We start from the raw sequence: 25,840 nt of genomic DNA on the forward strand, positions 1-25,840 counted from the left end.
CTTGACGCAAATTATTACTCTATTTATCAAAACAGGAAATTTTTTTTTTTTTTTTAAATTACTGTAATATCTCAAAGCATAGAAGATTAAAGCAGTATTTCCAGCCATTCTACTTGTATAAATTATTGTGTATATAAATCCAGTTGCACTGGAAGTTAGAGAGACCATTTATTTCACAAATACTCGTGCTATCCCAGGAAATGAAAACAGGATTTTGGAAATGATTATTAAACATCACACTTTAGGTTTCAAGATAACTCCAGTTCCTAGGGACCAACCATGGCCTAGTTCTGGGAGGCAAACTAGGTTCTGTTGAAGTGGCTCATGCCAAACAGGACACTATAGCAGCAGGCTGCTTTCCACTACGTCTTGAGTAACAAACTCTGTTGTCTTCAGTTCATGTTCACAGTGTGTCAAAGTCAGTATTTCCTTGCAGCACTGGTAAAATGGGATGGTGCTGCCACAAGAACGGGGTCTGGCTTGGGTGGTTTATGCTGCTGGGCTGTAGTTATGATGGAGATTCCCAAGCCACCTCTGCTTGTGCTGGCTGCAGCAGTTCAGGCACTGCTGTAGATGAAGTAGAGAAGGAAAATGTGTCTTGATTTCCCAGGTACCTGCCTGCTTTGCTTATGCCTAGATCTGGTCTTGCTTCAAGAAGGCAAACAGTCTGGGAAGACGGAATGGGACTTCTAATTGTTGATTGTTTACTAACATAGCCTGATCTTTAATGTTTAATTTTAACTAGAAATGCAGGGTACAGTCAGATGGAAACTGCTTAAATAAGAGAATGAGCTAAGAAAGATTGCTGATCCTCCCAGAACCATGGGAAATGAGTCCTTAATATGAATGAACAATGATTCATAAATATCCCTTCCTCACCTTACTCACCTCACCAGGAGTGTTCCCAAAATACTTTTTCTCAAAGTATATTTTAACTGTGAAAACAAAAACAACAACAACAAACAACAAACCATTCACATTCTCTGTGTATTATGTTTTTTGAAACCATCAGTCTTTTGGCAGTAATTCAATAAATGTGCTACTGTCTCTTTAAAACCAAACCATCAAAATGTGCTTGAAATTGCAGCTGTGTGCTGGGTGTTTTCTGATTTTCTTTGAATTGGTCTGACCATCCCCATAAGCCATGTAATGAGAAAAGAAACCAGCAAACTGCTGAGAAATAGTACAGAATGTTCTTTCTGGTTGGGAACTCATATTTTTACATATATCAAAAAAAAAACGTGGCTGTCAGCTGAATCAAGGTTAGGCAATCCGTATACAGAAATCAGATTTTTCTTTGGTGCTTGCAGTCCTTGAAGAGTATCATCTGTTTTTGGTAACTGCTGACTTGAGAAGGTATTATGTTATTTTTGGTTACACTTGCACCTTTTCTTCTTGAATACTAACACAATTTATTGGTGTTTTTCTATACTTAGTGTTCTTTTTCGTTGCTCTGATAAGTTGAGGAAATTTTCTGGTTACAGTTAAATAACACTGAATGTGTGGATATGATTCATTTCTGTGCTGTTTTCACTTTTACTCTAATTTTACATTGGTGCAGATCCATAAAAGAAACTAGACTAGCATAAAAGCAGAAAAGTTTCAGTAAATCAAACAGATACGCAAAGAAGAAAATATAGTAGTTTTTAATGAGATATGAAATTGCTTTATGTATTATCTAAATTAATATGGAGTGTATATCTTAATAGAATCTATATAACGATACAAATCACACTGTAAGAGTTATAATACTTACTTCGAGCAAATGCTTAAAAAAATTCTGCCTATATTTTAAAGCTGTATTGTTGTACTAGTACTGTACTAGTCAGTTTCTGAAAGTTTGCCCTTTTGAAAAGAAACGTCCCTGTTACAGCAGCCTATTTTTTTTTTTTTAATTCTGTTTATCCTAAACTGAATCAGCTTACATTCACTCAGGCCAAATAATTTTCCGTGGTCGGCTTTCTTATAATGCCTTCGCTATATAATAAAAATCTAGTAGAAAACAGCAACACCTCTCTGTGAGTGGAGGAGGAACCTGTCACCTATTAAGCTATCAGAATTAAAACTAAATCATTAGGGAGTAAACAGTCATCTTCCTTTTCAGTTATTTGCTCTCTGATGTAATGAGGACGGTGTGCTGACATACTGCTCACATTGTTTACTACCCAAGCAGAGCAAAAACTAAACACTGGTATAAGACTTCGTTAAAATCCAGACTTTGTTTTGCTCATGTTGCCAACCCAACATCCTGCCGTGGTGTGTCTTTGCTATTGTAGTCTTTTACAGACTGAGCCGCTATTTAATAGATTAATTAAAGACTATGCAAAGTAATTTATTTGTGTTTCTTTCCCACGCTTTACTCTTCATAGCTTGTGATGTACTTCTTGTGGCAGTGTATGAGTGGTCTGTAAGGAAATGAGAATACCTTTCCCTCGGTCATGGGCTGAGGATTTTTGTGAATTGCTTAAGTGGTGCCAGTTGTGCTATCCCAGTCCACATCTTTCCTGGGGCTCCCTTCTCCTGCCCCACATGTGACTGCTCATCAGTGCTCCCAGGGAATTTCATCCAGCCTACAGCCTGACTCCTGTAAGTTCTTGAATGACTCCCAAAGGAGAGGAGTATCATGGATTAATTGCCCCAGCAGTAGCAAACTTATCTTAGCTGCTGTGTTTTCAGCTGCAGTTCTGGGTTGTTCAAAGGTACTCCAAAGCTGGTGCTGTGGAGAGTATCTGTAGGAATGGAATGTATACACATTGCGGATCTCCTGTCACTTGTTCTCAGCCTAGGAGGACAGATGTGTGCAGCAAAAAACTTTCTGCTTCACAGAATTGGACTTCCTGTTGTAAGTTGTGTCTGAGGTTCAACCAGATGCCCTGGGAGGGAAGACAGTATATAGTACTTCTTTGTCTGTGCCAAAAGTAACATTGTCCTCCTACCAGAAAGCATGGTCACCATATTCAAAGTAATGGGAGGAAACTGGGACAGTAACTGTTCCTGAAGGTTATTAAGATGCTGTGTTCAGGGAACTTATAGTTTATAAGTGGATCTTACTATGAGTAATATTTCCTAATTAACCACAGGGATGCATGAGCTTTGCAGACTGAGCATAGGAAATGTCCCAGGTCTGGTTTTAATCAAATTTATGTTGTTGTGAATTGCTTGCTTTTTCAAAAATGTTACAAGGGTAGCCAGTCTTAAGAGTTTCCCAGGGGGCATGAATATGCTTCCAGTCATGTCCATATAACATCTCTGGAGCTGTACCTGCGTTTCTTAGGAAAAGATTTTACATAATTAGAGCATGGTTCTGAGTGGACAAAGGGATGGTGGATGATTTCATTATTGCTTTAGATCTCCTTTTAGGCTTTTTAAGCTCGTTGGGGACTGTCCTTCCAGTCCATGTAGGCCCTGGTGGGTCATGAATCTGGAAACTGCGCTTGGATGCAGTTGAGAATGGATTTGTAATAATAAAAACCTTCAGCTCTTGAAAAAAAGTTTTATGAAATACTCCCTAATGGAAAATACTTCTTTTTTTTGTGTGTGGATCAGGCTAGGCTGTTGCTTTGTAGACCTACACAAGCACACTAGTGAAGAACGTGGGAGCTGTCACTGTATGCTCTGGGCGTTGCATGTTGCAGGAATAGTAGTGTAGACAAGAACAGGGCAAGCGGTGTGCTAGTACAGTTGAAAGTATCAAGGAGGGAACAAAAATTGCTTTGTGGCTACCAAATTATTTTGGGTCAGATGAAGGCTATGTGTCAATGGACCTCACAGACAAGTCCAACACAATACAAGAAAGAGCAGCAATTAAGCAGAGATAATACATGAGAGGGTGTGTCTAGTATGCATTTTGTTCATGGCAAATCTACATAAATAGCCCCATTACATCTGGGAGTTGGATAATGTTCTTCTGGCTTGTGCCTAATTCACCACCAAAAATACGCTGGTCGTTGTGTGACCTAGGGAGTATCTAATCTAAATACATTTACAATAATTGAAAACTTTTAAAAGTTGTGCTGGAGTTTTTCAGTGTTAAAAATAAAATCAGCTGCTGTCTGATAGCATCCTGAATATAATAAATAAGTTTTTTGATAAGTATTAACAATAATGTGTGTATATGTTTACATGTTAGATTGACATGGGGGGAGGGAGGAGGGAAGATTCTAATATGACTAGTAAATTTGGTAATTTTGACCAAAAGTAAAGATTTCCAAGACTAATCTATCACATTCATCTAGTCAGTGCGCTATTGAAGTGTCTGGCAAGATCAGGTTTGTTTATTCTTGAATTGCAGTAGAGTTGTTTTTTCCACATGGTGGTTCTTTTTGTTCCACATGATGGTTCTCATAGTACCTAGCACAAGCCAGGTCTCAGCCCACAGCTGTGACGTGGGAACACTACTGTAGAGTAAACAGAAAACACAGTATTAGGTGTAGGATGGTCATGGCTTTGGGCTATACAACAACTGTCATTGCTATAGGAAGCTTTATGGTCTGAGAAGGTAAAGCAGACAGTGCAGAAGTCTTGACTGAGAGAAATATCCAGCAAAGGGCCCATGCCATGACATTGCAGGTTGCCACCTCCTTCTTCTCAAAAAATTAAAAAAATTAAAAAAAAAAAATGCAACAAGCACTTTTCCCACTTACTGGCATTTGGGGGTGAATGGTGAATTAGAAGTCCACATGATCTTGCCCTGGATCTACTGGTTGAACCAGACATCAACATCTGTATGTTTATGCAGCTATGCCAATGCACCAATATTGTGAGGAGCTTGTGTAGTGGGCACCTGCTGAGCCAAAGATTTGAGATGAATAGCACCCATATTGATTTGCCTATAATGGAGTGGAAAAGAAAAATGTCCAGGTTTTGTTGCAGGTATTTTCATGGGGTATTAAATTGGTGGATTAGTTGCAAACAGCAGTACTGATAAAGTCTCCTGTCCATCTTGATGGTTGGGCCTTTCTATTAAAATGACACATAAATAACCTATTATGTCCCCCACCCATGGAAATTCAAATGTACCTGTCACATTGATAAAGCACTTGCCTGGAGGGAAGCATTGTTTACATTTTCACTCCATTCTTCAGAAAAAGTGAGATTCTAATTATTTCTCCCACTGTAAATTAATGCTGACTATGATGGTTAGCGTATCTCTGTATTGTTATATCTGTGCAAAAGTTAAATAATAGAAATGATCCATCATGTATTATGCAATGTGCATTTTTACAACAGGCTTCCCTCTGATCTTATTACGCCTTTCTTCATAAATACTTACTTTTTTTCCCCAACAGCTAGGGGAATCTTTGTTGATTGCTGGTTCAGAAGTTGAAATCTGTCCTGTGTGAAAAGGAAAATGCGATTTACGTGTTTATCAGATGCTAAACTCTGCTATCTTCCAAGGAGGAAAAAATAAGGATATAAAAGTACACTCTGTTAATAATAAGATTCATTATAATAGACAATTGGTCACAGTACACTAAACCATTTTCCTCCAAACCAAGCACATCAAATTCAATACTACGATGCAATTGTTTCTGCATAAGTTGCATGGTTACTTCTGATTCAGGAAGGGCAAACCAGCTGAGGTGAAATCAGATGTGAATAGAGTCTTTCTTCCAAACGTGTAATCACACCACACTTTTGCCCAAGACTTGAACCTGAACCATAAACCACTTGTTAGGGTTTCAAGCAGGCTTTTTTTTACTATTATTGGTAATAATTTATTTTTTGTGTGTGTACTTCATGGGCTCTGCCTAAATGAAGACAGTACTCCTGAAAAATCAGAGAGGGAGCTGTTCTAGCAACACTTGTGACTGTGCTACAAGTGGGAAATACTATTGTCAGAAGTATTTTTGTTATCTGGTTTCTCAACTCAGGCAGGGAAAAAGACACTGCTTAGAGGTTCTTGGTATGCTCACAGAGCCCCAGGAGGCAGCCTGATCTTGCAAGTTTTCTGACAAGTTTTGCAGATCCAACTGGTTTGCATACCTCATTGAAGGCTTATGCAAACCGCCCAGAACCTTTGACCCTTTGTCTGCTTACCACAGTGGATTTCTGTATTTCCAGAGAAGCATCAGTGCCAGGCATGGTTAAAATATTTGTGAGATTCAAAAAATAAAACCATACTGCAGAAAAAAAGAAAGAGTAAGCTCACAATAAGAAAATGCCTTTGCCACTGAGGCACTTCTGGACTAGACTCTCTTAAGCTTGCAATTAGGCTGCTGGCCATATGGAGGCAGAATAAAAGAGCCTTGGGGAGAGGATGAGTTGGGGTTAGTGGGGAATGCCAGTATGGACCACAAAGGAAGACCAAGCTCTTTCATTGTACCTGACCTTTTTCTCTTCTTCATTATTTTATTTCCCTTCTTGTCTACAATGAAACCAGCATTTGTTTTATTGCCATAGTACATCAAATTTGTAGAGAAATATGCCAGGCCCTTCTAATGCAGTGTCCCTGCTGCCTGGAAGAAAGTTGCAAAATTGTTTTCCTCTAGTTTTCTTTCCAAGACTTGCCTCTGCAGTGATGCCTGCAAGAAGGCAGCTAATTACAGGTGATTTTTGGGAAATACAGATGATTTAGGGACAGTTAAAGCAAATAGCTACATACATGTGTTAATACAGCTACTGATTTGATCTTGCTGCATGTTATCTCCTTGTTCTTGGGAGCAGTCCACTTCTACCTGTTTGTACAGCAGCTAGAGCAATGGGGCCACAGTGAAAACAAGAGTTTCTAGATGTCTCTGTACTAAATCTGTTTGCTAATAATTAATAGTCATGTTGAAGTAGTCAGTACACTCATTAGAACTACTGAAAGATCAGAAAGAAATGACAGTATTTCTAAGCAGAAGGCATGTTTGTTTAATCAGAAGTGTTGAAATTTGCTTTCTTTTTTCATCTTTTTCTTAGTCCTCTTTCATCTGCCTGAAAACACAGCTGGCTCTGAGAAAGCAAATTAAGAAAATTATTCTGATTCTTACAAAAAACTTACAGCAATTTTGTTATTGTCAGAAAAATATTAAAAAATAAACAAACAAAAAATATATTTAAAACCCAGACTTAGGTATTCAACAAAACACACCCTGCACAAGAGTGCACCTTACATTGTGTTCTATCCCACTGGCCCAAGGGCACACAATCCTGCCTTCTTCACAGGAGAATATTACCTGCAGCTGAAGAAGATGCAGCTAGAAGCCAACAGTCTAAGTTGTGTTTAAGTTCTCCACTAATTTGCTGCCCATGAAATGTCCCAGATTTAAAAATGTTCTATAGCTGCCAGGAACAGTTCTCTCCATCTGAAATAATTCACAGGTGAGTAAAAGCGTGCTTATATCCAGACATGCATCTTGCATGCACCTGGTCTTGGACATGGTGAAGGAAATCTGTGAACATAGTTTTATTTCTTTCAACTACCTTAGAAGTTAGACTACTTACTCTATATTTAATCTGTTCCAAACAGTAAATATTTAACATACAATGTTCATTGTAAATAGGTTAATCAACAAGCTTAGCTCTTTTGTTTTCTGTTTACAGATTCTTTTTGAACCACATTATTTTTCTACAGATCTGTCAGGGTGTTTTTTTTTGTTGTTGTTGCTGTTGTTTTTTGTTTTTAAAAAAATTTTGCAGAATGTCTTGTGTGGGCTTATTTTATCCCATAAGATGAACTGCGCTGTCAATCTATTTACTATTTGTTGTTTTTAGTGTATAGTTTGGTCACCAAAGTCATATAGTATTATTTCTGCTTTCTGACTACATTACATTTGTAAACAGATGAGTAATGAATAGCAAACGTTGATGAGCAGATAATGAACAACAGACACTCTTATTTACACAGATATGCCCTTGTATGCATTAAATTCTGACTTCCATAGGGAAAACAGCATTTCCTAAACACTTGTGTATATAAAATCCTGTCTGAAGTTACTGAAGATGCTTTCTAAAGTAACTGATTCCAGCATCCCTTATAAATTTGGGAAATGAGGCATGGAGAGAGATTTTCTCTTACCCATCTGAACCAAGTCTATTCTGGGCTTGGAATAGAGTAGGATTCTCTGGAATAGAAAGGGAATGTATTTTATCTTTTTTCCTTAGGGCAAATGAATGGACAAAGGCACTGCTATACACAAGGAAATACAAAAAAGCTACAGCCTTTAATTTTCACTCACCTTGTGCTCAGACAAGGCTTTTGCTGAACTGAGCATCAGTTCTTAACATAAGTCTTGGGATTACATTTTTCAAATTTATTGTTGTTTGGAAGAGTCTGTTTCTGTATTTGTATATTATTTGTAGATGACTCAAGTGTGGAGACTTAAAACCATGTAAGATTTAGATCTGAAATGATCGGATGGTAAGCAGCAGGCTGTACTAGTAGTGGGTGCACTGTGGCTAAAAGTATGTGACTGCTTTGTCATATCTAAACACAGGAGATCAAAATTGTCCTCTATAAAAAATTTGTATCACTGTCCATTTGGACATATCCAGAAACATGATGCTATCACAATTCAGAGACAAACAAACAAAATCCTTTGCTGTTTCTTAGTGTTATAATGCTAAGCAGCTTGCCATAAATCTATTCTGGGTTTTCTCCTCAGTTGTTTACGAAGAGGTTTTTCTCTGTATATGGTTATTTTCATCATTCAGTCTGTCCATGTCAGTTTATTAAATAAATCAAGAAAGACTGTAACAACAATGCTTCAGGCATTCATAATTTGACTGAAATAAACAATTCCCAGACACTATTGGTCCATTATGTTAGTCCATTATGTTCACAGATAGAAAGATTTAGAAACAAGTTATCTGTCTGGAGAGTTACTACAGACAGTTGTAGGGGGGGATATTGCACTGCTTCAAAAGCACTTGCTGTAGATCTGGCTCTTTAGACTCAGGGTTAAGAGAGGTTACTAAATGATGCACTTGTGCCTGGCATAAACCCTTTGCCAGCAGGAGACTAAAAACGTTCAGTAACCCAAGATATCTGCACGCTTCATTGTAGTTCCAGGCACAAGAGCATATAATGTTGCCCCACCAAAATACACTATATATATATATAACCACATGCATGCATGTATTTGTACATGTGAGGATTAAATAGGGGAGATGTACTGGTGTAACTGGTAATGACTTCTTCATGATGATACGCGTTCTTGGCAGTTGTAATAGTTCCTATTGTTTGTGCCTTTCTCCTCGTGCTTTCCATTTTTCCATTTTTGTGATTTATTTGAACCAAATTATTTTTTGCTTCTTGTAAGCACCCCAGCCTTGGAAAATGGCATGGCTTTTTTTTTTTCCAAGCATGGCTTGGAAAATTTCCCCACTGGTACAGCCAGTTAAGTGTAAAGTTCAGAGGTAGCCTGACCTGGATCTGGATACAGCCAATATACATTTGACATGGGCAGCAAGGGTATTTTAGGTAATTCAATACAAGCTTGCATGTACAAAATAGTTCTTCTTTTCACAGTTACAAGATTTTTAGAAAAAGCAACAGGGTTTACAGTACTTAGGGGGTGCTGAGCTTCCCTCAAAGGCTAATACTAGCCAGCTTTTTTTTTTTTTTTTTAATTGTAGAACTACACTGGTTTAATGAAGATTGCCTCCAGGACAGCAATTCCCATATTTACAACTGTTACAACAAAAAATGTACTTACCATGTTTATGAAAGTTATTTGAAGTAAATACAGCACCCTTGACTTTTGATGTCTTTTTTTTTTTTTTTTTTTGTTTTCTCCATAATTTCATCACTTTTGCTCTTTTGCCTAAAGTTAACAGCTTGTAACTTTTGCTAATTATTTGTCGTGACCAGCTTGCAGTTCTGCCCATTCTCAGCTGGTTGGTTTGGTCCGTATTGCTTATTCTATGTCTTTTCTTTGAATGCTGCTTTCAAGCATTCTTCACACATTGTAAAATGTATGAGACTGGAATTGATTCACGTGATATTGTTAATGTTAGTGCTGTAAGCAGTGAAGAATCAGTACCAATCACAGTAAAGCATTTAGACACCCATGGATACGTATATTTCTCAATTTTTTAAGAATTACTTGAATAAAAAATAAAAATATTTTTTATGACATTTAACTCCAGTCTTCCTCACTTTTCTACTGTAGCTGAGGTAATCTGAGAAATTTTTTTCCCTTTTTTTTTTTTTTTTTTTTTTTTTTTTCAAAAGCCATTGTATAATAAAAAAGCTCTTGATAATTCTAAAACTTTAGCATCCCATTTTCTGCACCCTGACTTTGGAAATATTAGTACTAATTTGCTGGGTATCATGTGTGCAATATAGTTATAAATATATATTTATTAATATATTTGTATTTAAAATGATAACATCCTACTTCAGGAACGTTATTTCTATACACTTAATATGGCATGATATGTAACAAAATAAATTTGTATTTATACTTACAAATATATTTTTTTGCACTAGGTTATATACTATAACTTCCAAAAGGTGATATAATTTACCTTCTTTGTATGAGAAGCATGTTCTATTCCTTTAAAAGTCTTTGTATTTTTACGTCACACTGTACGCTAAAGGAGCAGTGATTGAAATCATTGTTGTCAAAGAAGAATGTATTAAAATTATTAATAAGACTTAAACCCACATGAGACTTACTAAATCATCTGATCTGACCTAAATTTATGACCCTTCCTCCCAGTTCTTTTCGTTGCATACTTGCACAAAGATGTGAGGATGGAAAGGTGAAAAAAAAATTACAATAAAGACCAGTGAAAAGACAATAAAATATCAGAAAAGACAATAAAAGACCAGTTAAATCTACATAACATTTTGAGATATAATACAAACAAATAAACTATAAGGGCAATCACATCAGACCTCATTTCAAGCTGAACTATTATAAAGCGATTAACAGCCTCACACTCCTGCTTTAATTAAGTTATGTTGTGAAATAGTCAGCATTTGAACCTGTTCTGGCCTGCCTCTTTTATCTTTGAATTACCATCCTTAATGTGTTTTTCTGCTGAAAGATGAATTTCATTTAAGGATTACTGTACACTGTTCTGGCATTTTGTGGTTTCTTGTCAGCCCTTGTGAATCTAGATCATAGCTAACTTCAGTTCCTCTGACATGTCCTATATGCACAGTCTCTTGACTAGCCTGTCTCAGTAGATTTATTAATTCATATTGTATTCCTGTGGAAATGAGTGGACATTTTTGATTAACTTAGTGATAGAGATTTCAGATGACAGCAGAGTTTACTTTTGGAGCTTACTTCAGGTTATGTAGGCCACTGCAGCTTTCTAGCGACCTATCACTTCACAGAAATGCATTTTGAAAGTTTCAAGGCAGTGGACATCTCTCTACTGAATACTTTAGGATGGTGTTAGCAAGGAGGGAATTTAAATGGTCCTTCAGACCAGGGGTGTCTAAATCCAGTCCCAGTTCAACATCATGGTGGCTGCTCTTTCCTTTCCTGGGGTTGATTTCTGGTCATTGTATGTGCCTGCATATTGCTGAACATGCCATCAGAAAAAAATCATGATACTGGATAACTTTGAGAAAGGGACAATGAGTCAAGTGTTCCATTTACTGTTCTCACCATGCCTTGCCTGGACTAGGGTGATGCAACTTAGTATGGCATCATCAGTTTTGGTGGTGATTTTTCACTCTCAGTTGTCTCACAATCAGGCTGTGCTTTCAGGGGGAAGAGTGTGCAAATCAGTATGGTTAAGTTCTCTTAGCTAATTATATAAATGTCCTGAGAGGGAGCTCACCAGACCTGAAATGTGTCAAGAGGCGGGGGGGATTTGTCTGACTCCTTGTTACCCTACTGATCCATCTGCTATTGAGGTGGGTGGCAAGGCACAGGTTCCTGATGCTGTACCTGGTCCCATACGGATATAGTACCACAGGGTTGGCAGACAGAACTAGGAACTCATAAAGGAGACCCTCACCCCAGCAAAGGGCAAGGTTTGAGCAACTTAGAGTTGGCTTCTAACATGGTAATCACATGCTGCAAATTACATGCAGCTCTGACACTTACTGAAAATACTGGTGGTTATTTATTTATTTATTTGAGTGAAGGTAGTCAAAGGTCCCTGCTGGTGAAAATCATGGCCCCCAGTTGCAGCTGAAATGGACAAAACAGAGCTGCAGAGAAGGATGCAGTGTTCACAGTGAAGCAATCCCTTCCTACTGTAAACAGGAGTGGTATCTCATGGGGAAAAAAAGAGTTATACTAAAGATTCCCTTACAAAAGTGAAGGGTTAAAACACTTACTTTTGAGTGGGAGTATAAAAAGAAATGCTGCTCTTTATCAGTTCTAGTTAAGGATATGAGGTGCTTAAACTGTGTGCTGTGTTCAAGCTGAAATTTTGAATTATGCTCAGCCTGCATACAGAATTAACATGGAAATGGTTAAATGGAAGTTCTGACTGACACAAGAAGGTACGAAACCTACCCAAGCAAACGTGTTTACAGTTAGACAGGAAACTAGGTAACTGTGTCAATACATCTGCTTTATACAACACACTAAAATACACCTTCCTCATCTACAATTCAGTAGCAGCACAAGGTTATTTTAATACTACACAGAGATCAGAGACTAAAAAGTGCTTATGGGTAAAGGAGCAAAGGCTTCTCAAAGAGAGAAAAAGAAACACTTGTTCACTTGTTCACAAAATTATCAGTAAGATTTTTTTTTTTTTTTGTTTAAATCGGCATTGCCATTTGATTGTTTAACCTACCCTGCTTGATTTCCCTACTTTTCGTTAATACAGGAGTCAATTACAGCTTCATCTGTGCAGAATTAACTTTATAGAATATACACCAGGGATTTGTCTAGCTCCTCTATTTAGATCTATGTCATAAAAAATCTGTAGTAGAGAACTGTGTGCAAGCACTGCATATGGTACAGGCTTTGCAGATTTATTGTAAAATCATTTTAAATCGGTAAAGCTCTTGCCAGAAGTTAATTAAATATGTTCCTCTGGTGGGGGGGGGGGGGGGGACGGGAGGGGACGGGACGGGACTCTGTATATGTGCGCATGTGTGTATGTGGGGGGGCCTTCTGTCTCACTAGGTGGCAGTGTATGATTACATCTGGAAGGACCATGCCAGTAAGTCTGGTGTCCCCATCTGTGACCTCCAGCACCAGGATGGAATCTTTGACTCGGCAGCTACCTCAAGAGGTACCACTGTTCACATGTCGGTGTTCACCGTACACCTCAGCGGTTTCCAGCAACTCTACAGACACTTCCTCAGGCTGCCTGATGGGGCTATTGTTGAGGTAGGTCCAAGCAGATTATTTACATCCAGGTTTTGAAGGCAAAGGCATGCACTTACGAAGTAGGTCAGGGTCAAAGCAGGAAATAGACCCTTCATGAAGTATACACTGAGATCTTCTATAGGAAGACTTCACTCCTAAACAGTGTTGTAAAATTAATGAGTTAATGCATTTACCATGCAAAGTAATAATTTATTATAGTTTATAGAGCAATTTAAGTGAAATTATGGAAGATATATATTGAAACTACACACAAAAAACTATTTTGTAAATATATATTGCTAAGAAACACATAAGGTTATTCTATACAGGAATTATTATATATAAATATACTATGTAAGCAGTGTGCACAGATATGCAACTACAGGCATGGTAGAATTATTTATTTTTTCTTCAGACACAGAACCGACATACAGTAATCATATGACTTACTGGCCTCTTGCAAGTTTTTGATTGAATCCTGGATGTTGTCATATTTTTAGGCCCACTGTAAGCAGTTTGTGCACTAAAATGCAATGCAGGATGGTAGTTAAAAAAAATATTGTCTATTACGTGTTTCGTAGACTCCATTTTGTTCCTTGAATTGATGTTTTGTTCCAAGTGCTTAGAAGAGGTTCATTTCCTTGTTGCCTTGAGTTGAGAGACCTTTACAAATAAAACAAAACACTGGCATCTAAGAGGAAGAAAAGTGAAAGCATATTACTTTATCCACCCAGAGAAGTGGAAGCATCATTTTAGAGGTCTGCTTACTATAGGAAGCCAGCACAAATGGTGTTGAAATACAGATTTTTCAGTTGCTCACTTCTAAATTGAAGGTTCAAGTATATCTTTCCAGAATGCAGAAAAAGTTGCTTCTGCTCCTCTGTTTAATGTTTTGAGGCTGCTTTCTTCATTAAAATATTTTACTGTTAATGTCTTTGCCCTACTTGGCTTTTAAAAGAAAATTTAATTTAAAGGAAACTGTCCTCAAGGAATAATACTGTGCCCCAGGAACTTGTGATTCACCAGAGTGAAGACAGCAGAGTCTTAGAGCTGGCCAAAGAAAACAAGAGAAGGCATGTGGCCTACATGAAGTAGAAATTAATTATTAACACAAAAAAAACCCTGCAAATCCAGGTCTGTGCCTGAGTTTGTTACCAAAGCTCCTTGTACAAATCATTTGCCAGATTTCTGCTAGAAGGCCTTTTCCCTGTTTTGAGGTCAACAATGCAGCCCCATGCCTACTTCCCACCTATTACAAATGATAGCTCTGTGCAGAACATTTTGTCCCAGTTAAGTTCTCAGCTTTTTGGACATCAGGTTTCATCCTCCTTCCACAAGACCCTAGTAGGAAGGTCTTCAAGCATGTGTCACCGAGCTTAACTCGATGTACTGGTTCTGTTCATTAATCCTTTCTATATTTCTGTTATTTTCCATATAATTTTATTTTGGTTTCCCAAGTGAGCTTTGCAGAAACTTCCAGCTTCTAAACTGATGCTGATCAGCATCAAAAAAGTTAGCACTGCGTAACATGAATGGCTCAAGCCACTTCTTTATAGTTTCCCATATTATACCACAATGCTGTCTTTACCTAAAATCTGCATGGCTGTGTCTTATGTCAGCATCTTGAAAGATGTTCCTCTGATTTAGGAGATCAATGCATGCTTTGCTGCATTTATATTTGTAGACCTAAATACAATTACAATTCAGAAACATGCTCGGCTAATAATTTCAGTAACACTTACATCCTGATCTTACATTTAGCCAATAATGAATGTAATGTTACATTTGTGTGTTTTATGGGTCATGGCTTTCTAATTCAGTCCCTAATTAGGGATGTTTTATAAGTTAATGAGTTTTAAGACTATGCACTCACTAGTGGTAAGTTATATTCCATTTGTACACTGAGAGGAAATTTTAAAAGTCTCCCATTTTCCATATTGCATTGAAATCTCTGTGGGAAAGGTTCCATTTTCTCTCTGGTACAAGAACCAGGGCCTTAGCAAGGACAGAGTGAGAAAAACCCATTGTGGGTCTATTATAGGGTTTTGTCACTTGCTGCTGTTGCTGCCCTTCAGGAATAATATATATATATATATATATATATATATATAGTATTATTTTTTTTCTCTGCTGTGACTAGACAAGCAGTAGTGCTTAGAAAATCTATTGATTAAGTAAAAAGTTGTTTTGAAGTCCTAAGTATAGCTTTTAAGAGTGTAGGAAATGAAGGCTAGAATGGACTTCTTGGGTTAAAGAGTTTGAACTGCCATATTTTGTGAGCAACTGCACCATGTATAAACATTTTCAACCTGAAATTTTATAGCTAGCTAGGTATTTTGTCCCCAGAGATCTCAAGGAAAAATTTTTCCAGATCTTTTATATCCATTTTGGTTTCAAACTATTCCCCAGCCTCAAATTATTTGGTGTCATTTGCTATGTATTTATTTGCATTATCCTTCAGAGTAAACAAGTCATCTACCTTCCAGGAGTTTCCTAACTTAATCTATTTGCAGAGCATAATCTTTCCTATTCTCTGCCAGAATGGATATAACACTTCATCAGAAGAAACAAGACAAGATCCCCTTTTGCTGTTTATTATCCTCCTTACCCTACCAGAAGCAGTAAGGAGGGATGGCTTTTTCCACAGTGGCAAGGACATAGATTGTCACCTATTCTGTCTCTGCTTCAGAAATGACAGTTGCCTTTCCTCTTTCTTCGTGATCAGCAAGTCTCTTTCTTCACATCAGATATTTGTGCAAAATATGTTCTTGGGACTGTAGGGACATGGCCTGTAGGACAGAGAGCTGCTTTGTGGCAACTGCAACTTGCCCTGCCTTTGCATATACATGTACCTCATCTATAGAGTCCATGGAGCAAGAAACAACCAATTTTCACTTCTATTTTTTATACTAAGATATTGTACTGTCATATAACTGCAGAATACAAAATGTAATTCAACAACATCTAGGAACTGGGGGTTGCATGAATCTTCTTCCCGCAAAACAGTCCTCCTTTTTAGTACAGTAAGCCACTGAGGGTGAAAATATAATTATTTCAGTGTAACTTGTTGTTTGTTTGTTCACTTTTATTAAGAAACTCTGAGGACATGTAACTCTGAAGACAGAAAAATGAAAAGGCTTTGGCTTTTTAATTTCAATGACTTTCTGGAATCATACCTGAAAGAGCTGTAACACCTCTTCTTAATTACTAGAATGGGACCTCATTAATTCAGACATTTGGGGACTAATGTCCTTCAATCAGATGTGCAGCGCTTACTGTCGTTACAGCATGATTGCTGCTTGGTATTGGTAGTCTTCCACAGAAACAATGTGTATTTCAATATTACAAGAAAACAAGCAGTTTGGCAGAAAACAGCACAGAAACTTTTAAAAGTGTGTACAAATGTAAACATTGTTGAGAGCATGAAATGTAGTTTCTTAGCATTCAGCTAACTGAGGTGTATGTGCAGGCTAGCGAGTTCTGGTTATTGGGGTGGCAGTATGTCCCTCGTCAAGGACACATGAGATATGAGAACATTATTTAAATCAAAAGGACAAATTCTTCCTCAATTTCATGTGTCCAGCTCTCAGTGACTTCAACCTCAGTGCTTCAAACCAATCTTTCTCTATCTGCAAATATTCTTTGACAGACATAAAAGGAATTCTGCATAATTTTGCTTCACTGTCTTTGGCTGCTTGTAAGGAATTTACACTATATTAGCTACCTAATACTAATCATTTTTACTTCACTGAAAAAAAAAAGGCAAGTTTTTCTTACAGTCCTAGTTCAGCAAGGAACTCAGTGTGAATTTCTCTTAAGCCAAGGAGCCAAAAGTCACTCTGATATTATTATTATTACTTTTTTACGGTAAGTGAGGCCTGCTACTAAATGCTATGTACAGAAGTATACTGTGCAAGAATAAATGGTTCTCTATGTAATAACTGCTTTAAAATATGTATATTTTTCTAGGGATGGTATTCCCATTAAAGGTCTAACTTTGCTGGTAGATAATATATGTGTATTTTTATACACACACACACACGCACGTATATATATAGTCTGGTATGAGAAGTAGTTTTATAGGTTTCCTAAGCAGAAAGCAAAAATAACTGTTTTAAAATGAACATTAAGTACAAGGTAACATGTATAAATTGCCATGGAAATGTTAAATAAAAAGATTTTTTTAATGTGTAGCATAAAAATTATAGAGGTTAAACTTGTAACTGTAGTCCTTTTTATCATAAGCATTGTAAAACTCTAAGAATTCTCATGTAGTAAAACCCATTTTCCATTTTACCTATAATATATTTCTCCTTTATAGTATTCAATTTAGATGTTGGTTAACCAAGAAATGACCTTCCCAAAATAAATCACTTTTCATGCTTTCCCTCATTCATTAATCTTATGTTATTGTAATATACAGGAAATTATTTTTAGCATTTTAAATGTATTTGAAATGCGTGCACAGAAAAGTTAATGATAGTGATAACTGTTTAGCTGTCTACATGGTGATAACACCAACTCGGTGATTTTTATCTCAACTTTTGCTGACTGGAGTTGATTTTTCATTAAAAGGTTAAAGATAAGTCACTTTAACTCAGCAAAAAAATCAGTTTCTTATTAAAGGCCTAGTAAAGCTCAGCATTGTAGAAAAACTTTTAGTAAAGTATGATTTCATCTATCAAATAAATCTACACAAATGACACAAGGATTCATCCAATTTAAACTTCCTGGATAAAAGAGGTCTGTGTTCCCTAATTATCTGAGAAGTACCTAGTAGTAATAGGATAAGACAGCATAGGTGACCAGCCAATTACTTAGTTTAAGCTATTTACATCAATCCGTATGCTATAAATTATGTCTAAATTCTCTTGCATTTCTGGAAAAGTGAATAAAATCATATAAGTTTATTTTGAATACACGATCAGATATGGTATGCTGAGTGACACTTAAAAAGAATGAAACAGTAACCATAGCTTATTTTCTGAAGCAATCTTGACACTAATGCTAAATTACAGCTTGGAAACATCTAGCATTTTTACCTTTATGAGAAAAGGCTTTTTACATATTTAACGTAATTCTAGGGAAAATATACTGGAATTATGTATAAAGATATGTACACTGTAACCAAAGGGCATTTATATTCCCCTGTAGAATACTTACAACAATTTTATTGCTATTTGGTGTCATTTTCTAACAGATATAAAATACAGCCAGTAAACAAACTAGACTTTAGATTTAAGCTGACAGCTGTTCCTTCAGAAGCAATATTCAGATATTTAATCTTAAGAATACTGAATATTTTACAATTGTTTGAGCAAACTATATCTTTAGCATATGAAGGACTGTGTTTTTATATACAGTTCTTGGATCTGATAATGACACTAAAAACCAACCTTAGAATAATCCACAGATTTGTCACTCCAATGTATTCCCTGGGCAAATCAACAAATTGCCTCATGTTTTATTCTTAATTCCACAAATTCTTTTTATATACTCAATGTTACTATGAATACTAGTCCTGTTTTTGTTGTTGGTGTTTTTTGTTTGTTTGTTTGTTTTTGTTTTGTTTTGTTTTTTCCTATATGTGCGTAAGCCATACAGCTGGCACCAGTGGAATTTACTCATGTATCTGAGTGCAGATTTTTCTGGGTCTAACTTTGGTAATGGAATGAATTGGCCAAGTTGAATACAGAATCCCCACATACAAGTTGCATAAGGAGTGCTTACTGCAGTGGTCACTAAAGATTTATGAAGAAGTGAAAGAAGGAGGGTTGCTCTAGTTCAGTGACTGAAATTGATGTATTACCTTATGGCGTCATTGTCAAATGGCTTCACCATATCAACAGACCCTGCAGATGGAGCAGGAAAGATCTGGCCTTTCTACACCATGTATTGGATAAGCTGAGGTGTGTAGTGAAGCCTTCCTTTTGAGGATTGGGCAAAGGTGATACTTTGGTATAAATTGCCTTATGTTGGTTGGCTTCAGCAGCATCATGCCAGATCATTTGCAATCACAGCTAGTTTACAGTGAGTTGGTTTCCTGAGTTGCACCCTGTGCAACAGAGTGCAAATTAGAGTGGCAAAGGTTTACCCCAGACTGTGTAGCAAGAACAATTCCACCCACATAAATGCATCATATGTGCACAAATTCCTGGGTTGAATGGGCTTCACCATGTGCTGCCTTGCTGACTCTGAGATCTATTCTTGCCTTGTTGAAGCCAAGTAATATTTTTCAACTGTGTTCATCAGGAGGATGATCACCATTGTTTCATATCAATATACACTGAGTTGGGAATCAGTTGGGAATCATACATGATAAAAGTCAGCTAAGGGATACTCCCCTTGGAATAAGCAATCAAATTAGTACAGCCTACAAAGATACGGACCTTCTGTTGAGGTTCATGGCAGTATAGTTCCTCTGCAAGTAAGAATTAAATCAGACTATTTAAAGCTATATTTACCAGTATATATTTTTCCTTTACTGATGTAACTCAATTGAAGATAATCAGTTTAAGACATGAAATAGTTGTCCAGGTGGTTCTTTTCACCCCAATGAAAAGATGAGAGCATTCAGAAGAATTTCCTGGAGAAACCTTGAATTTGTATGCTCTTCTCTTAAATTGACTCAGTTCATCTTGCACATGTCATTTCTGTCCTGAAATAGACACAGTATTTTGTTCCATGCCTTTGTGGTGGCTAAGCTAACCCATTGCTAAAGAGGAAAAGGATGCACACACTGCATCTCAGCTGAGAAGTTATGCATGAATACGTGCAGTTTCTGGTTGTTTACTCTTTCAGGTGTAAGACTGAGTCCTTTTATTTTTTAATTTCCCAGTAAATTGAGGTATAGTCTTAAATGGAAACTGGCTTAATACATTATCAGCTGCTATCAAGGTTATGCTGATTCATGTGGCAGGACAGAAATACAGAAGGCAGCATGTGGCCTCTCTCCAGTTTTCTTCAAATCCCAGGTTTGGTCTACTCCCTGCTTCAGAAACCCACAGAGCCATGGGAAACAAGATGTATTTCCAACAAGTCCTGTCTTTGCAGTCGAGGCCATGGTCTCAGAACAAGCAGGAGAGTGATCAGACAGGTCCACCACTGGCTCTCAGCAGGATGTGCAAGCTTTCAGGTAACTGGCAGATGACAGAAATACCTACACTGTGGCATTATAGCCTTGTTCTACATACATGTAATCCTCAATGTTAAATCATGCTGGCTTCTTTATTACTGACAGAGAGCATAGGGTGAGGAGAAAGGGTTACATACCCAGCCAACATACACATAAATATTTTAAGGGCATGGTTATTTACATTTATTTTTCCACTGGGACCTGTGGAGTTAGAGCTGCTTTATTCAAATGTTCACAGAAGAGATGGGAAAGCACATCAATTCAGTCTGAGGAAACACCCATGAGAAAAATGTCATATCACTGTAGTTGTGCTGCATAACAAACATCAGTGCTGGTAATTAGAGGGTACTTTTAAAGTGTTATTTTGTATCCAAACTATTCCCTTTCAGTTCTAAAACACTTTAAACACCTAGATGTGCTGTACTTTCAGTGATTTTCTGAATGGCTTTATGTTGTGAGTATACACACACTCATTGCAGCAGAATGTATTTTGTACTCTTAAATGCTTATAATCTTTCACGTGGTTTTAAAATGTAGTTTTACTTGAATCAGCAGTAAAATCTCTGAAGTCAAAGGATAATTGCCAATACAGCATTAATTTATTTTACCTCCTCCCCCTCCCCAAAAAAAAAAAAACTTTAAAAAAGTACCTTGCAGCTACAGAGATTGACAAAATGCATCAATTATGTTTTTGTTCACTTTATAATTACACTGCAGTAAGTCCACAGTGAACTTTCCTACACAGTTGATTAACCATAAGGTTACTGCTATTAAGTTACTTTCATAAACAACTTGGACTTTAATAACAGAACTCTGCACAACATCTGATCAAGTCTAAAAATCCGACATATCCATACAAACTTAAATTTAAAGTACACAAGTAAACAGTAGCACCTCAAGTGTAGCAAAGGGTTTCCATTATTTTGGTCAGTGGGTATGGGAATGACCAGATCTGTAGGAGGTTTTGGTGTGTTAACCAACACCAACAGACAGCAACGCTGTGCACCTTCTGTATTTTTTTTTTTTTCATAGGAATTAGTGTTCCAGCATCTAGGGAATTAGGACAAAATCTACACGAGCACTGTGATGATATTTATGGGGTTTTTCTTCAGATTAGTGCAGCAGAAAACAAAAACAAAAAACACAAACCTGCTGTTACTGTTAGTTCAATGATGATTCAATAGCCCTATTTCTCTTCTGTCTTCTTGAGTTTGTATTTTGAAAAAGTGTTGTGAAGCCACGCTGGTGATATCCTTGAAGATAATTTATACCACAGATAATAACAGATAATGACAATCTAAACCTGGACTATCTCTTTTTGTAAAAGAAGAAAACTAAAAATGAAGTAATAGGTGTTTTGTGTAAGTAGTAGCTAAGTAAGAATACAGTGTAGCCTGTTGTGAGGAAACTTGCCTAGGATGTAGGATGCACAAGATGACTCCAACATTCTGCCAGAATTTTTAACATGATCAGAGGATGTCCTCTACTTTACCTGTATACACCAGTTCCAAAGGTAACAGCACTTCCCAACTTCATAAGGTACCAAATACAGACGTACAACAAGATGCTTCATCAAGAGGATGGTATAAGCGGATATAAGATACTTCATCAGAGGAATAATAAAAGTACATAAAACTGCAATAGAAATTGGAGATTATTCCTGTACATAAACTAACGTTTGTATAATTTATTACAGCTGTACTGAAACAGGTTGAAAATAGAAAAATTCATTACAAAATTATTTTTTTACTTGAGCAATCCACTTTTGTCCATGTTAGCATTTGAGTAACAGCAGCTAGACAGAGCTGAGGATCTGTTACTTCTCATAGTCGTAAATTTGATTTCTGCTCACATTCAGCTGAGCAAAATCTCTCTTATATGGGCCCTCCAGAAAGTGAATGGAATCAGAACCAGGGCACTCTTGTGCAACATGCCACCCACATGACACAAGCAGAAGATCTAATGTGATGTGGTAGCTACTAACCAGCCAAGCTGGAGCTGAGGCTTCTAACCAATTTCCAGTTCTATAACACATCATCTTCTCCTCATGGCCACAATTTTCCTCTTTGAAGGTCTATTCCTTATTCACTCAAATCTCCATGTGTCAAGAACATCGTAAGAAGAAAATAATAAAGCAACGGGCATAAAAATCCCCACTCCACTGTTTTACTAAAGCGTTTAGAATCTGAGAAAAAAACAGGTGAATTCACATTTCACATGCGTTTAAATTGCTAATCTCACTGCTATTTCTGTATTAGTGAATACATTTACAGTAACTTTTACTTTATAATATTTTGGCAGAACTGTTATAAAAATTGTTGTAAGGCCTAGGAGTGGAACTGAACCATGAAAGCTAAAATGTAAGCTGCTGTAAAGTGGGGTTATTAGTATGACAGAAAAAAAATTCACACACAAAAAAGCTTCTAAGCCACAATATTTTGAAAGTAAGAAGAGAGAGGTGGGGAAGTGCAATCAAAGTCATCTCTGTTCACTGATATTTCACTGTATGCTGCCGTAATAATTTGTTGTTTGTCTGTTCTCTTTTTCAGGCATTTGGTGATATTACTGGAATAAGTCTTCTGTGTAATGAAGTGAGCACAGCTCAGGAACACGTAAATAAAATGAACAGTATGCTTCATACATCTTCAGATACCAAGTTGAAGAAGAGAAAGAGGAGTGTGGCTAGGTGGAAAGGTATTATTTTCAGTTTCTGTACCTAGATGGAAAGCAATACTGATACCTAAACACAAAATTATAAGAGGTACAAAAGGAAACAGGTCATTTGAAAACAAGTTTTCCCTTGGAAAGACCAGAGTATGATTTGTTAGGGAGGAAATTTCACAGTGGTGTTTTCTAGCAAGTCTTCCTCATTAGGTAGTTCCAAAGGTCTGTCAGAAGAGTCCTGAAGGCTGAGGAGCTGTCATTCATTACTCAGGCCCAGTCACGCTTTCCATTCTGCAGCTCAGGATAGCAGTAAAGCAACCCCAGAGCAATCTATCTGGAGCAAGGGCTAGCATTACAAGTGTGCTGAGGGCAGGTGTAAATCAGCTACTTAATTTGTAATTAGGTAGATGTCCACATATACTGGTCTGGGTGCAAAAGTCCAAAAGCATCTGCTGTGATGGCTCCAATCTCTCAGATTTGCACTGTATTTTTCACTGTGTGAAAAATTTTTCACAGTGAAAAACAGAGTGTGAAAAATTCCATTGACTACACTGATGAAAAGTGCACATGTATGTCAAATTATTAAGTGAAGTTGCTGCTTATCAAAGGTAGTGTCAAGGTGTTTGATAACAGAGAATTATAGAACACACAGGGTGTCCATAGACTTCCCTATTACTGTATTGTAATAGGTTCTTTTGCGAGATCTCAGTACCAGGTATGGCTTCACCAGATCCATGCACTTATCTGAGACTTTTCAGTGTGAGTTTTCTAATGCCTTCTCAGGAACAAAGGTTGGATACAAGTGCACTGTGTTACTTTTAAATCCATGGTAATCTTGTCTGCTGACAGAGGAGCCTTGGAAAGTTCACATATGCACAGAAGGCATAGTTTTTTAAATGAAAATAGATTAATTTAGTGTATGGAGTCTTGCTTATGTGCCATTCTTGTTGGGGTTATTGGTACACTGTGATCCATGAATTTACAACGTCTTTCTCTACATCTTTTTTTTTTTAAATCTTCAGGAAATCACGTTGCTTCCAATAAGAGCTAATTCCTGGAGGACTGCATAGTTCACAGAATTATTTACACCCTGATTTACATCCATACTATGATTACTGTCTGACAGGATTTATGGTTCTGATGTCCACACTTCTGTGCATACAGAATTGTCCTGCAAATGCACCATTCATTACTCTTCTATAGCTTCAACTAACATTTCACTGTGGGGAGCTCATTGGATCTGTTCATAGATCTGATATCTAGTAATTTTATAAGACTTTTCCTTCCATATAGTGGGACATTCCCACACTTCTCAGGTTTGCTTATAGCTGCTTTCCACTGTAGTGGTAGGGAAAATGTTGCTGATTTCTTTCAAGTTTCATGAATCAAACATTGCTGGTGTTTTCAGTAATTGTTCAAAAACACAACACTATAGTAATTGCAAGGTTACAAAGATGTCCAGAAGAGGAGCAATGATGGCTTCATGCCAAGAAATACCACCAGTTCTGAAGCCAAGTCCCAACAGGCTGCAAAATTTATGAGATCCCAGCGGAGAACATCTTGCTGGGGTCTTAATGTTAATCAAACCTACTTCTCTGGAAGTTACAACAACTTAAAGCCTCATGTTTTCTTATCAGTATTCAAGTATTTCTCATTAGTTTGAACCAGTCAGTGCCTATTCTATTTGGCTTCACACAACTGCATAAGAAATGGAAGTCCATGCCCCAAGGCAAGGACTACAAAAGACAGCAGAAGGAGATGGTGGGAAGAGGAACAGAAGCAAAAAAGGTGAAGTCATTCTTCCAAGGTCATGGAAGTCAGCAGCAAATGAAGAAATAGATGGCAGACAGCCCATGCCCTGACTCCTGGTATTCCCTGTGCTAGAATCCTTTTTGTCCTAAAAATTCAGACAGAAGAAGGAAGAGTCTTAGTTTTCTGCAATTTTCAATCATTCATGTAGAACAGTTAATCAAATAACATAAGTATTGGCGACATTTTTCCAACTAGTATGTTTTTCTGGTGTCTATGTGTTTACACTGATCTGTAAAAACTTTTTCAGATGCACTTAACTTTGTAAGATATATCCTGATGTTTTGAACATTGTTGATTAATTTTGTTATGTACATCTATTGTTCTTACCATCTGAATAATTTTTAAATGTTGTTAGGTAGCAACCTGGAGATTTAAATGTCAATCCTGAAAACACTATTTCTTTGGGTTTGCAGTGTAATGATTTGGTTTCCATTTTTTCCTACTTCTAATTGACTTGTGAGCATACATGTGTGTGTGTTACATTATGACAGAATGGTGTTAAAATTATTCTGAATACCTATAAGCAGTGATTTAATTGCTGTGGGTTCTATTGCATCAGGTATCACTTGGATAGCTTCTGTCCATCATACAGGAATAAAATTGCCTTATTCATTTTTGCTTTGCCTGTTGACATTTCAAACCACTGCATATAATTTTGAAAAGGAAGCTAAATGAAGAGAGGCTGTCCAGTCCTATGTTTTTTTTTTTTTTTTTTTTTTTCCTGTGGAATTTTTCTACCTGAGTAGAATTCACTTTTTACCAATTGCCCCAGCATCTGACAAGAAGCAACAAAAACAATGTGGTGGAGGTCACTAGGATTGTGTATATGACTGTCCTCAGCTATGAGTTGTGGTGTTTCTATTCAACCTCCTGCTGCTTATGGGTGACAGTACCAAATAGATAGACTACTGTAGGCAGCATAGTGCTTGGCCCATCTTCTTGGCCTAGGCTTTGTTTTTGAACATAAATGAATATAATTGTAAAAATCCCTTTGGGTAATAGTATATCC

The 25,840-nt window shown here is 37.1% G+C and overlaps 1 protein-coding gene across 11 annotated transcripts; it reads left to right on the forward strand.

Annotated features, from left to right (window-relative positions):
* The first annotated feature begins 1,063 nt into the window (after nt 1-1,063).
* On the forward strand, nt 1,064-25,445 carry LOC311432785 (uncharacterized protein). Of its 11 annotated transcripts, none has more exons than XR_014690330.1 (5): nt 1,072-1,356; nt 13,104-13,241; nt 20,059-20,355; nt 22,905-23,049; nt 24,042-25,445. XR_014690330.1 is itself a non-coding variant. In XM_084511259.1 (5 exons), the coding sequence occupies exons 2-5, from the start codon at nt 13,158-13,160 to the stop codon at nt 24,068-24,070; spliced, it is 474 nt and encodes a 157-aa protein (XP_084367385.1). In that variant the 5' UTR covers nt 1,072-1,356; nt 13,104-13,157; the 3' UTR covers nt 24,071-25,445. The 11 variants fall into 11 exon arrangements, 9 of the variants coding, with proteins under 9 accessions (XP_084367388.1, XP_084367385.1, XP_084367383.1 ...); XM_084511259.1 differs by having other exon boundaries at nt 20,140-20,355; XM_084511257.1 differs by having other exon boundaries at nt 20,178-20,355.
* Nucleotides 25,446-25,840: the final 395 nt, after the last annotated feature.

This window comes from Aythya ferina (genome assembly GCF_964211825.1).
Source record: "Aythya ferina genome assembly, chromosome: 2".
Lineage (NCBI taxonomy): Eukaryota > Metazoa > Chordata > Aves > Anseriformes > Anatidae > Aythya > Aythya ferina.

Excerpts from the sequence above, each read along its gene's own strand:
- LOC311432785 (XM_084511255.1), top strand. The coding sequence starts at position 7,256 with ATGTTCTATAGCTGCCAGGAACAGTTCTCTCCATCTGAAATAATTCAC. Across the intron at positions 20,356-22,904 it reads CAGGATGTGCAAGCTTTCAG|GCATTTGGTGATATTACTGG; the intron begins GTAACTGGCAGA and ends TCTCTTTTTCAG. Across the intron at positions 23,050-24,041 it reads GAGTGTGGCTAGGTGGAAAG|GAAATCACGTTGCTTCCAAT; the intron begins GTATTATTTTCA and ends TTAAATCTTCAG.